Source organism: Lithobates pipiens, unplaced genomic scaffold (assembly GCF_037356315.1).
Source record: "Lithobates pipiens isolate NorthernLeopardFrog02 unplaced genomic scaffold, aLitPip1_a1.2 Scaffold_17, whole genome shotgun sequence".
NCBI classification, from domain to species: Eukaryota; Metazoa; Chordata; class Amphibia; order Anura; family Ranidae; genus Lithobates; species Lithobates pipiens.
In genome coordinates, this window is record NW_027507755.1 from 15273868 (window position 1) to 15287414 (window position 13547).

The following is a 13547-nucleotide window of genomic DNA, read 5'->3' on the forward strand; positions in this document are numbered from 1 at the left end:
CAACATTCCTTTGGATTACATATAGGATTGCTATAAAAAAAAAAAACAGTTATCTTGCTCTGTTCATCATCACTTTGCTACATTCTTGTTCTATGAGCTCCAACTTACCAGTGAAGACAGTGCAAGGCCTTACTTTTAGGACATTATTGTTTATTGCTCTTAAAGGACACACTTTTCTTCTATTATGTTATCTCTCATTAGGATTAAAGATATTATAGGCTGCCCCTGGGTTCTTCTTTAAAGCAGAAATATTTCCTTATATCCACCAATAGCTTTCTCAAGGTATCCAATTGTGATTGTGTATATTGTTATCATGCACTTGTCATTACTAACTGTTATTGCTGCAAGCGTTATTTCAACCTAGTCTTGGCTGTAACAAGGACTAGGCTAAATAATCCTTCATTTAAATCTCTCTTCTTGAATAACTAAAATCATAGAGAGTTTAAACTACTTTCTTTGTGTCTGTATGTCATTTAAAGGCATACACAACATGTCTGAACCTAGAGTGTCAGAGGGGCTGGAGATCATAGCTGCACAGGAGAATATGCATTACCAAGCAACCCCTGAGCACTAGTCAGTACCAGTTTACACTTTTAATGTTGGTTGTCCTATGTGGATGTTGCTGCATTGTGTAAAACTATTGGAATAATTTTCCCATTTTAGAAAGGGATTCCTCATGACTGTCCATATTTTTTGAGGGTGCCTCAAAATTGTCCATAATTTTAAAGGGTGCGTTGAATGAAAACATTTTTGAGAAACACTGCTTTAACATGTACAGTCTTGAGAAAAGAAGGGACAGAGGGGACACAATTAATACCTGAAGATTGTGAATAAGGTTCAAGAGGGCAATATATTCAATATGAAACCAAGATTAAGAACATAAGGACATGACCTCAAACTAGCAGGACTGGAAGAGTAGTTGATGCTTGGAGAAGACTTCCAGAAGGGGTAGTCTGTACATCATCAGTAAGGCTGCATAACAACTGGGAGTTCTGAAAACACAATGGGAATTGGGTGTTTCTGCCTGCATTTTCAGAAATGCAGCAAAATGTGTAATGCGCTTGTGGTGTCATTATTTGTTAATGGCACCACAAACAAGTTGCAATTTTTCCATGTTTGTTGTGCAAAAAAACATGCGAAAGTTGTGGCAAAACTTGTGTTGTCAAGTGCATGGGGCTCTGTGTCAAAATTTGGCACATGAGCTTCTTTGGCTCATTTTGTTGCTCATAGGGCAGCCCATTCCAGTGTTAGTAGTAGTTCAAGATGAATGAAAGCACATGGAATTGCAAGTACCCACTAGCTTGTTATAATCCTCTGCGAAACCTTTCCAGACTACTATATGAATCTATCATTCAAATATGAACAAGTAAAATACTTGCAAAAAGTAACAAATTTAAGGGGCATATAATGCATAAAACAGCTAATACAGCAACCCATACAGGAAAGATGTAAATGAGAAACAGAGGTTTTTTTTTTTCTGGAAATTTGTATCCCTTGAAATGGCCTATTTTTTGGACTTTTTTAATTTTTCCTTTTTCTTTTTTTTTATAATTGAATTTGTTTTCTGATTTTTTTTGTAGTTCCTGGAGTGACTGGAGTCCTAATGGTTCTAATTTTATTCCTAATGTCCACTGCTTCCACAGCATCTATAAGGTAACTATACTGCATGCAGTGCACACTAGTCCTTAGAGGGCATTTCCAATCAAACATTTGGAGTATATGAATGGGAAATGTTTTACTTGCCATTTACCAAAAGATTTGTAAAATGATGGCTTTAAATTCCTTTAAGCCCGGTTGATACTGATACAACAATCTCTTTGACTTTGGGGCACTTGCCGCATCAGAAGTCGGACCCCATTTTGTGAATAGAACTATTCTAATCGGTGCTGCTTGAGTCAGATAAAGGGTCCTGCACTACTTTAGGTCTGACTTTGTTACAACTTTCATTGACTTCTGTTAAAGAAGTTCCATGCAAGTCTTGCTGAAGTCTTGCTGGGGTCCGTCTTCAGAGTCACGTGAGTTTGAAGTCAAAGGCAGTGTGAACCCGGGCTTATGGTCTACCCACCCTTACTGCACACACATCAGACCTGTGTAGAATTAGAAATGTAGCAACAACTTTTAGAAGTGAAGTTCAACAGACTCTGAGCCACTGCTCCACCTCCATATGCTTTTTAAACCACCAGTTCCTTTAATGAGCCCACCTAAACACTTCACCCCAGGCCCATCAGCTTGAAGTATATGGTAACCCTAATAATGATCTTCTCTTATTTGCTTTCTTTTTATATGGTAAATCTACCATTGCATTTGTTTTGTTATATCTGTTTGATAAGTACAGGTTGAACCTGCCAGAAATAGGGTGCGGTCCTTTTTCCGGTGCGCTCTGCCTTCTTACCTCAAACAGGCATATCAACTCTGGTTAACCTCACAGAATTTACCTCTGTGATCTAAAGAACACTAAAGAACACTTCCCCCTGGAGCAAAATTTGGCTCCCGTAATGTAAATTCCTACATGGTATTGTCTCTGTGCGAAATGTATACGATTCACATACGGGGGACCTGCCCCAAATTTAGAGGCTTGTGGCTACGCATCTACACTATGATCAATACAGTCCTCCAGGTTAATCTCGGTAAAGACCCCTGGGATACCCTCTTGAACAAACGTAGCAAAAATGTTTCTCGCTGTGGCTACACTTTCCCACAGATACACAGTCGCTAAACAAGCCATTTCCCAGGCATGGAAATCTCCATCCCTCAAAGTTAAGAGCCACATAGATTAATGTGAAGCTGACAGCTATTCTAAATGAAACACATGATAGGTTCCTCTCGAATTGGCAGCCATGGCTTAATTATTACTCACCCTCTTAATATACCGCACCGCTATTGGCATTCTAGACCTTGCTCACTGACCCAAGTCACCTGTCCTTGACTTCATCTGTGGGCTTCTTGGATTCTTCTTGATTTTTTTTTTCCTTTCCTTTTTTCTTTCTTCTTTTTCCTTTTTCCTTTCTCCCATTCTCCCTTTTTTTTTTCTTTCTCCCTTTGCTCTCTTACATTCTTTTCTCAATTTTCTGTCTTTTTTTTCCTTTCTCCTGTATGTACTCTTTCTTTTTTCCTTTTCCTCATGCTTCCTTTTTTCTTTTCTCTTTCTTTATTCCTTTCTCCTGTACTCTCTTAATTTTTTTCCTTTCTCCCATTCTTTCTTTTTTCTCCTTTTCTCTCTTTCTTTTTTCTTTTCTCACTTTTTTCTTTCTTTTCTCTTTTCTCACTTTTCTCTCTTTATTTAATATTTTCTTCTGTACTTTCTTTCTTTTTTCCTTTTTCCCATTCTCTCTTTTTTTTCCTTTCTCACTTTTCTCATTTCTTTATTCCTTTCTCTCATTCTCTCTTACCTTTTTTTTTTTTCCTCCTCTTTTTCTTTTTTCCTTCTTCCCGTTCTCTCTTTCTTTTTTCCTTTCTCAATTTTATCACTTTCTTTATACCTTTATACCTTTCTCTTGTTCTCTTTCTTTTTTCCTTTTCTCCCTTTTCTCTCTTTCTTTTTTCTTTCTCTCGTTATTTAATCCTTTCTCCCGTACTCCCTTTCTTTTTTTCCTTTTTCCGCTCCTCTCTTTCTTTCTTCCTCTCCCTTTCTCTAATGGAGGGATTCATTCTTATCTATTCTGTTTGGTTCGGTCAATACCTACAGTGCCCCATAGTTGAAGAATAAGCAATGTACATCTTGTATCCTAATGTGTTTACCATTTATGTATTTGAACGTCTTTTATCTCTATGTACATGATTTGTGATCCGGTACCACGTGGCCCCCAGGCCAAATTAGTCAGTTATCAATAAAATGTTTTTGTCAAAATGAAAATTGAACAGAAGCTTTAAATCTTCTCTACTTTTGTCCAGAGTTCAGCTTTAAAATTAACTAAATATATATACTAAATATATCACATACTAATTATATTTTGTCTAGGGAGCTAATCATTTTCATATTTTTCCGATTTTTTAGAACTTCAAACTTTGATATCTTCCTGCACACGCACAACCTCTTCTTTATTTTCTACCTGCTGCTGCTGGTCCATGCCTCTGGGTAAGTGTCTACAATCCTAATATTTGGGCTCTCAATCTGTGCAAGAGAAGTTGCTCCTGTGCAGGGAGACCTTGGGCCACCTAAATATTAAATGACTAGATTAGGCCTCTTTCACACTGCAGCGCCGCTAAAGCAGCGCTAAATTGCTGGTAGTTTTTGTGGTGCTTTAGCAGCACGTGACAACTGGACCTTGAAAAAAAATGAAAAAAGACCCATTTTGCGGCACTTACAAATGCTTTTAAGGCGCTTTAGAAGGGCTGCCCATTAATTTCAATGGGCAGGGGCATTTTGGGAGCCTTATTTATAGCGCTCCCAACCTGCCTCAAAGATGCCGCTTGCAGGACTTTTTCTAATGTCCCGCAAGCGCACCACCCGAGTGCGAAAGCACACATTGCAATGAATGGGAGGCAGTTTTTAGGCACTTTTCAGATGTTATTTCTAGCGCTAAAATGCCTGAAAACTGCCTCAGTGTGAAAGCAGCCTTAGGCTATGTATGGCTTCTCGGGTCTCCGATCTTAGCAGACAGATCAACTTTGCTGTGAGTAAGAATAAAAACAAATTTACTGTGCAGTGAGTGGAGAATAATGAATTTTTAATGGAGTGCCCCAATCAGAATGCCGTACAAATAGAGAGATAAATCTCTTCTATAAGCTAAAGAACTAAGATATAGGATAGGATTAAACCGTTCAATACAATATGTGGACGTTCCTCCCAAGGGCACATTTGCAATGCAGTTTTGACTGATTTTACAGTTATGTGCGCATTGTAGCTTTAAGGGATAATCATTAATAATTAATGACTTAAAGATGTAGAGAGACAGCTGAACATTCATTAAGCACAGAGGGAATTTAACTAATGGTTATCTCACACTTAATCGTTTAAATTATTGCCCTTTAAAATCTTACGTCACTTGACCTACTGCAACCCGATCTGCACATGCTCTATTGCCGTAGCCAATTAGATGAGAATTTTAATAATTTCCGCTGGCATATGAGACCTGGTTTTTGGAGGAAATAAATCTGATATGTTCTACTTATAACTGGCCCATGTAGGGGGTTGACAGGCGGGCCTAATGGGCAGAACAGCTCAGAAAAAAAGTCTTTGTTTTTAATGGGAGATTATGGTATATTTCTGTGAGTGCATATTCTAAATTATTATTAAAATGCCCCCCGTATTTTTGACATTTCTACAAACTTGCTTTAGCATGTTTTTATTATTATATTTTTATTTTTATGTTTCTTAGCCACCTAAGTCCCCACCCAGGCTTTTTTACTCCCAAACCTCCTGGAGTCCCAGAGTGTTTTTTGTTTTTTTTTGTGACTTCTTGGTTCTGCACTTTCTATTGTTATGTTTTATAATATATCATACATTTTTAAAGACATATAGGGCTTTATTTGGTAGAAAATTAGGACAGTAGACACATGCAGTCGGTTTTTATTTCCTTATATTTTATTGTGAATAAACAGAAAAAAAAAGAGAAAAATTGAAAAAATTCTATTTTCTTTTTAATTTTTCCAAAACAATGTTTTACATAATTTATGCATCCCGATAAGTTTACTTCAAAGTCTGCTGATTAAAACTGTATGACATAAGTGCGACTTTTATGTAACATAGCAGAACAGTAAAGCTCAAAATGAACTTATGCATTTTACTTTTGGAGGACTTTATTCTCCTTTGGAAGCAGATGCAGGAAAAAAAAAAAAAGTTTGTGTACATTGTACACATAACATGAAGATATTTTTTACAGGCTTGTGATTGCTAAAAATTCAAATGACATTGCGTTTACTGTATTTAAACGTAAATGTGATCCAGATCATCCATCGTTATTGTTGTGATCTCAGGATTAATTTGGGGCGGGAATATATATATATTCGTATACACTCTAATGTCAAAAGTATTGGGACACCTGCATTTACACGCACGTGAACTTTAATGGCATCCCAGTCTTAGTCCGTAGGGTTCAATATTGAGTTGGCCCACCCTTTGCAGCTATAACAGCTTCAACTCTTCTGGGAAGGCTGTCCACAAGGTTTAGAAGTGTGTCTTTGGGAATGTTTGACCATTCTTCCAGAAGCGTATTTGTGAGGTCAGGCACTGATGTTGGACAAGAAGACCTGGCTCGCAGTCTCCGCTCTAATTTATCCCAAAGGTGTTCTATAAGGTTGAGGTCAGGATTCTGTGCAGGCCAGTCAAGTTTCTCTACCCCAAACTCACTCATCCATGTCTGTATGGACCTTGCTTGGTGCACTGGTGCGCAGTCATGTTGGAACAGGAAGGGGCCATCCCCAAACTGTTCCCACAAAGTTGGGAGCATGAAATTGTCTAAAAAGATCCATAAGGACATGGATGAGTGAGTGCATACTGTAGATTGCATAGATTTGAAAGGATGCACAGTCCCTGTCGCTTCCTGTGCCTCAATAATCCATCTACTAGGTCTGATGTATAATGAGGCATATTATTAAAGGTAAACCTTTTACATTGCAATATGTACAACACAATGGGGGTTATTTACGAAAGGCAAATCCACTTTGCACTACAAGTGTACTGCAAGCACACTTGAAAGTGCACTTTCAAGTGCAGTCATGCAGCGATCTGAGGGGGACATGCAACAGCATTTTTGCTTGTACATGATTGGATGATAAAATCAGCAGAGCTTCCCCTAATTTCAGAGCTTCCCTTCAGATTTACAACGACCCACAGCAACTGCACTTACAAGTGCACTTGTAGTGCAGAGTGGATTTCCCTTTAGTAAATCAACCCCAATATCACATTGCACATCAAGCAGAACACTTTTGGGGCTTTAAAGTGGTTGTAAAGGCAGAAGGTTTTTTATCTTAATGCATTTTGTGGGCAACACTAATACTAATCTGAGCCCGTCTTTATCCAGCGATGTTGCACGAGAGACTCGGCTGCCCAGAACTCTCCTCCCTGATTGTAGATAGACACCAGCAGAGTGCCATTGGCTCATGTGCCCCCTAGAGCAAGCTGCTTGCTCTGGGGGCACTCAACAGGAGGGAGTGGCCAGGAGCGCCGAAGTGCAGGACCGGGGCTGCTCTGTGCAAAACCACTACGCAGAGCAGATAAGTATAGCTTGTTTGTTATTTTTAAACAAAAAAAAAACGGAGACTTTAGAGTAGCACTTACCCCCAAAGGAGCTGCTGGTAATTGAATGGACCTGTACTTTTCCACCCTCGATAACTTGGCTCAACCCGCTTGACACAGCTGTGTAACAGTGTTGGTGCGAAGACCCAATAACAAAGAACAATTCAATAATAACAGGTGACATATATCGCACCTTTTGTTGTTACCTGGGTGTACGCTGCTCCACCCGCTAGGAGAATGAACAAGCCTCACAACAATTGTAGTTAAACCAAAAATGTGAGTTTACTGAAGCAAGTTTAAACAATAGGTACAAGAACTGTAATGACATACAAGTTTGACACAATACTGAGATGAGCATTTGTAAATGACTATACTCAATGGTTACCTAAATGACACCTGCAGGCGCACATCCAAGTGGGACTAATGCTCAGAGCAATAAACTCTTGGCGCTGGGCACCTTCCCACTTTTTTAGCAAAGGCTGTGCAGACACTCTAAAACTGCAATACACTATACAGTGCTAGCAAAACAATGCAACACAATGTAATTACTCAAGAGCTCCTTCTGTGGTGAATGCTCTTTATATGTAGTGGCAACACTGTAAGGCCTTACAGTAAATGATAGTCTCTTGTCTTCTTTCTTCAGCTAGCCATTATACTGCAGTATTTGTATTCCATAGGGTTTGCAGGTGGTAATGTGACGTAAAGTAATGAACAAAAGTAACTTCAATTGTGAAATGCACTTATAAACTCCTTTCCTGGGAATGTACCCCCACCGTCAGTCAATTGTTAGTGAAGTTAGGCTTTGAGCACTATCTGAACACAGGCTAATTGAAAAAGACTGTTCCGTGGGACTACAGGTCTCAGCAAAGCTATGAGATTAGTCTAAAGCCCTGTACACATGGTCGGATTTTCTGACGGAAAAGATCTGATTGGATTATGTTGTCAGAAAATCAGTTTGTGTCTTGGTCTATCGGACTTTTTCCATCGGAAATCCCGAGGGAAAAAGTTTGAGAGCTGGATCTAAAATTTTCCGACAACAAAATGCGATCAGACTTTTTCCGATCGTTTGTAGAGAATTCCGATGGACAAAGTGCCACGCATGCTCAGATTAAATTACGAGACCAAAGCTATTGGCTACTAGCCTCTATGTAGTCCCGTTGTATGCAACGAACGTCACCTCGTTCCGAATGAGCGGATTTTCTGTCAACTTTGTCCAACCGTGTGTAGGCAACACAAGTTTGGCACAAAATCCCTTGGAAAAATCAGATGGATTTTGTTGTTGGAATGTCCGACCGTGTATACAAGGCATAAGTGTTTGAATTGCTGTATATAACTTCTGGGCAACAGCCCTCTCACCACACCAGGCTTGGATAACTGGATGCCTCCGCTCCGGAGGTCTCAGCCCTGCTGCCAGCCAGGTCTGTCATGCTGCACTGCTCCACAAGATGACCGGGACCCTTGTTTGGCTCCGTCAGGCGTTCTGGGTCCTCTTGTCAGATCACACCGCTGCTCCAGCACACTGTGGTAAGACACCCTCAGTAGTTGCTGTTCTGCTTCGTATGATGCAGTCTGCGGCTCTTCAAACAACCACCTACAGATCCTTGTAGGCAGGCCATGTGTCCCAGCTAGAAGAGACAGAAAATGGCAAGGCCGGGGCTTTTATTACCTACCCAGCATGCAGTTCAGCAACTCAGTGTTCATGGGTAGGTGAGTGGGCATTGAGAGTAGGTGAGTCCTTTCACAAAGTAAAACAATTAAGTCACTTCCTGCTTAGCTGTTATGTGAAAGTTAAACAAGTCTTTTTCCGTTGCATACCAGTAGAGGGAGCCAAATACCAATCTATTAACATGGCCCTATTAATAGCATTACATGGCAAAAATCCCAGTGCTACATTAGTATCATTTTAAAGTAGAACTAAAGGGAAAATTGAGGGTTATAACCCCTGTCAGCTTTTTTTTTTTTTGGTGGGGGTGGCAGGATGGTTGAGGGAGGAGGGGGTAAAAATGCACCTTCGCCTGTGTAAGCAAAACTCCTTGCACTGGCAGCTTTGCCCAGTGCAGCCCAACAGAGCTGATGTGATTGAGCCCTTACAAAAGTTGAGCATAGTCCGCGGAAGAAAAAAAACATATTTTTTTTAATGATGTATCAGTTTCTGCTTTTGATGAAAGAATATCAACAGACTTCAGAGCAATTAAGACATGGTGCTTGTAAGTTTTTATTTAATCAAAATTGCGGGAACAGCTTGCCAAGTACACAGTGAACTTTCATAAGACACTCCAAATCCAAAGCACTTGCTCTTCAATCACCCAAGTAGCCAGCAGTTCAAGGCCTCTCAAATTTAAGTTAATTAGCTCTTGAGCATACTGATTTTTAGTTATCATTGCTGTTTTTCTCTTCTAGACGAGTGCTAAAGTATCAGACTAATGTACAAGATCACCCTCCTGGCTGCTTCATGCTGAATGTGAGCACAGTGGAGGATTATGGGTCGGTGACTGGAGTCAATGCAGGAGTACCACTGAACATTGTATCAGAAATCACCCCGGGACTCTTCCATGCACATGAAGAGCTCTTAATTAACAACACAATGAAGATATGCACCAAAGAACCAACATTTCACCCCCATTTCCCTCAGGTATGAAAGCAGTGGTAATAATTATCGTAAATATAATTGAGGCCTACGTTTCAGGCATGCCATGTTATCCTGGTTTTCTGTCAGTGTGTTACAAACTGAGGTTCTATATCTGTTTTTTAGCTTTTTATATAAAATGTTTGTTTTACAGTGCCTTGCAAAAGTATTGGCATTTTTAGTGTTTTTTTGCCTCACAACCTGGAATTAACATGGATTGTTTGAGGATTTGCAAGATGTTTTTATTTTTTTATTATTATTATTGTGAAGCAAACAACAAATAGGACATAATAACAGAAAAGTCAATGTGCATAACTATTTGCCCCCCTAAAGTCAATACTTTAGAGCCACCTTTTGTGAATATCAGGGCTCCAAGTCGCTTTGGATAAGTCTCTATGAGCTTACCACTGGAATTTCTGCCCATTCCTCCTTGAAAAACTGCTCCAGCTCCTTCAAGTTGGATGGTGTGCGCTTATGAACAGACCAGAGCACCTTCCTCCATAAATTTTGGAAGCCTCCCACATGCCTTTTCGCAAACTCAAAACGTGTAATTTAGTTTTTTGCTGAAAGTAATGGCTTTCTTCTGGCCACTCTACCATGAAGCCCAATTCTATGGAGCTTACAGCTTATTGTTGTCCTATGTACAGATAATCCAGTCTCAGCTGTGGAACTCTGCAGCTCCTCCAGGGTTACCTTAGGTCTCTGTGCTGCCTCTCTGATTAATGCCCTCCTTGCCCGGTCTGTGAGTTTTGGTGTGCGGCCGTCTCATGGCAGGTTTGCTGTTGTTCCATGTTCTTTCCATTTGGTTATAATAGATTTGATGGTACTCCTAGGGATCATCAAAGATTTGGATATTTTTTTATAACATAACCCTGCTTTGTACTTATCAACAACATTGTCCCTAATGCCGCGTACACCCGATCAAACTATCTGGTCCGCTGGACAATCCGCCTGTGTGTGGGCTCCGGCGGACTTAGAAAGTAGTTTTGACTCAAAAATTGTCCGCCAGACTGCGAGTCCGGCGGACAATCCGGCCGTGTGTGTGCTAGTCCGCTGGACTTTTGAAATGAACGGAATTTCCCGCACACGGAGGAAAGTCTGTTCATTTTGAACGCGGCTCCAGGTAGCCAGGATTAGAGAAGGAAGTCAATGTCGCCGCCTTCGGTGGCGAGATTGACACGTCGCTGGCCCCGTCACCTAGTATGGACTTAAAGGGGAAGCCCTACGGTGGCCCTAAGGGGAGCACACAGCCCGGCCGGTCAGAAAAGGGGGTGGGGACGAGCGAGTGGCCCTCCTCCTCCTGAGCCGTACCAGGCAGCGTGCTCTCAACAAAGCTCCTTGTCCCCATGTTGATGAGGACAAGGGCCTCTTCCCGACAACCCTGGCCGTTGGTTGTCAGGGTCTGCGAGCGGGGGGCTTATCGGAATCCGGGAGCCCCCTTTAATAAGGGGGCCCCCAGATACCAGCCCCCACCCTATGTGAATGAGTATGGGGTACAATGTACCCCTACCCATTCACCTGGGAAAAAAATGTAAAAAAAAAAAAACACAACACAAGGGTTTAAAATAATTTATTGCATTTTTTAGTTACGATGGGATTATGTTCAGGCTAGTAGCCAATAGCTTTGATCTAGGAATTTGATCTGAGCATGTGTGGCACTTTGTCTGATCGGAATTCTCTACAAACGATTAGACAAAGTCCAATTGGATCATGTTGTTGGAAAATGTTATATCCAGCTCTCAAACTTTGTTGGTCGGACATTCCGACGGAAAAAATCAGATGAAGCCCACACACGGTCGGATTATCGGACAACACGGTCCGATCGGACATTTTCCTTCGGAATGTCCGACCGTGTGTACAAGGGCTTAGAAGTAAATTGAGCATGCAGAAGAAACTGCTTGCTTTTAGACTGTTTCACCAATTGAAAGTCTGTAGCCCTTGTCTGAACAAAGCAGAAGGGATGGAGAGGAATTACTCCTCTGACTAAAGCTGGCCTTAAATGGATAGAATTTCACTAGAAATAAATAGAATTTCGAATGAAAAAGTCTTAAGAAAATGTGTACGAAAATGTTCAGATCATATAAATGTTTGAAAGATTTTATTTACTTTTAACACTAAATCATGGAATGAATAGACGTTACCAGACGAAAACCACATATGCTCTTGGAAATATGTTCGAGAATAAATTTCCATCCTGCTCCTTTGAATTTTCTTGTTACTGTGCTTGAAAATGAATTTTGTTTTGACTCACTAATGGTTAGAAAAACAAAGAAACTTTCTTAGAATTTTAATTTCAAAATTCTACCTATCTATGGACAGTTTTACTCATATGTAAATTTGAGTTTGAGCTATTGGGATCTCTAAATAGGCTTTTTTTTTTTAAGCACATATAAGGATAGTCATGTGGGGGATAGCCTAGAGCAGCCTTTTTCAGCCAGGGTGCCTTTAGGTTTCTTCAGGGGTCCCTTGGCAAAATTCCTACAAATTGCCCAAAAATTGTATACAAACCAGAGGGATGATCAAGCCTGCCTTTTAGTTACAGAAAGCCACAGAATTTAATTGTGCACCATTACAACCCTCTATTAGCTGGCCTCCTAATGACCAATGACATTGATAAGGAGGATGTCAGATGCCTGCACGGGATCCTTGTTTGGTCACATTAGCTCTGCGAGGAAGAGAAACATTGGAATACTAGTCAGTACCAGTTGGGTGTCTTATGTGTGGATGTTGCTGCGTTCCGTAAAACTATTACTACTAGTTTTGTTTATACCATTTTCGACATTGTGCCAAATTTTAAAGGATTCCTTGACTGAAAAAAGGTTGAGAAACACTAGCCTAGAGTTCCATCTGCTGTAATATTCTGTATTCACGTGCAATCATTTTTAACTAACTAATAATGTTTTAAAAGATAAATTCATTTAGGGTTTAAGCTCTGAATTAAAAAAAAAAAAAGTGGCTGCCATTGCTAACGTCTGTAATTGCTAGTTGGTTCTCATTATGATGCTCTGGTATCAGGACATTCAGGTCACTGATCCTGAGCCTGTGCGTAGCCAGTGAAGTCAGAACTGCTGATGTGCATTCTTTTTTAACTTTCTGTCGCCCATGTAACGCATATGCACAGTGGAAAATAAAGTGGGCTTTAACTCCCGTATGCCACACATGTGTGTCCATTAGGGATGAGCCGAACACCCCCCTGTTCGGTTCGCACCAGAACCTGCGAACAGACCTAAACTTCGTGTGAACTTTAGAACCCTATTAAAGTCTATGGGACTCGAACGTTCACAATCTAAAGTGCTCATTTTAAAGGGTAATATGAAAGTTACTGTCCTAAAAAGCGTTTGGGGACCCGGGTCCTGCCCCAGGGGACATGGATCAATGCAAAAAAAAGTTTTAAAAACGGCCGTTTTTTCAGGAGCAGTGATTTTAATAATGATTAAAGTGAAACAATAAAAGTGTAATATTCCTTTAAATTTCGTAGCTGGGGGGTATCTATAGTATGCCTGTGAAGGGGCGCATGTTTCTGGTGCTTAGAACTGTCGCTGCACAAAGTGTCATTTGTGCAGGAAAAAAAGTCTTTTAAAATCACTTGCGGCTAAATTGTCGGGTCTCCGTAATACAGAGAACACTCAATGAGTGTTCTCTGTATTAGCCGACAATTCATTCATTCATTGATTAAAAAAAAAAAAAGCGTGGGGGTTCCCCTAAATTCAATCAAAAGGCCCTTCAGGTCTGACATGGATATTA

General features: G+C 40.3%; 1 protein-coding gene across 3 annotated transcripts in view; it reads left to right on the forward strand.

Moving 5' to 3' along the window:
• NOX4 (NADPH oxidase 4) overlaps positions 1-13547 on the forward strand; it is a 429580-nt gene that overhangs the window by 170997 nt on the left and 245036 nt on the right. For all 3 annotated transcript variants that reach the window (XM_077485005.1, XM_077485007.1, XM_077485008.1), the window contains 3 exons: positions 1581-1653; positions 3995-4075; positions 9578-9809. In XM_077485005.1, coding sequence (XP_077341131.1) covers positions 1581-1653; positions 3995-4075; positions 9578-9809 — 386 coding nt within the window. The remainder of the gene's footprint in view (positions 1-1580; positions 1654-3994; positions 4076-9577; positions 9810-13547) is intronic.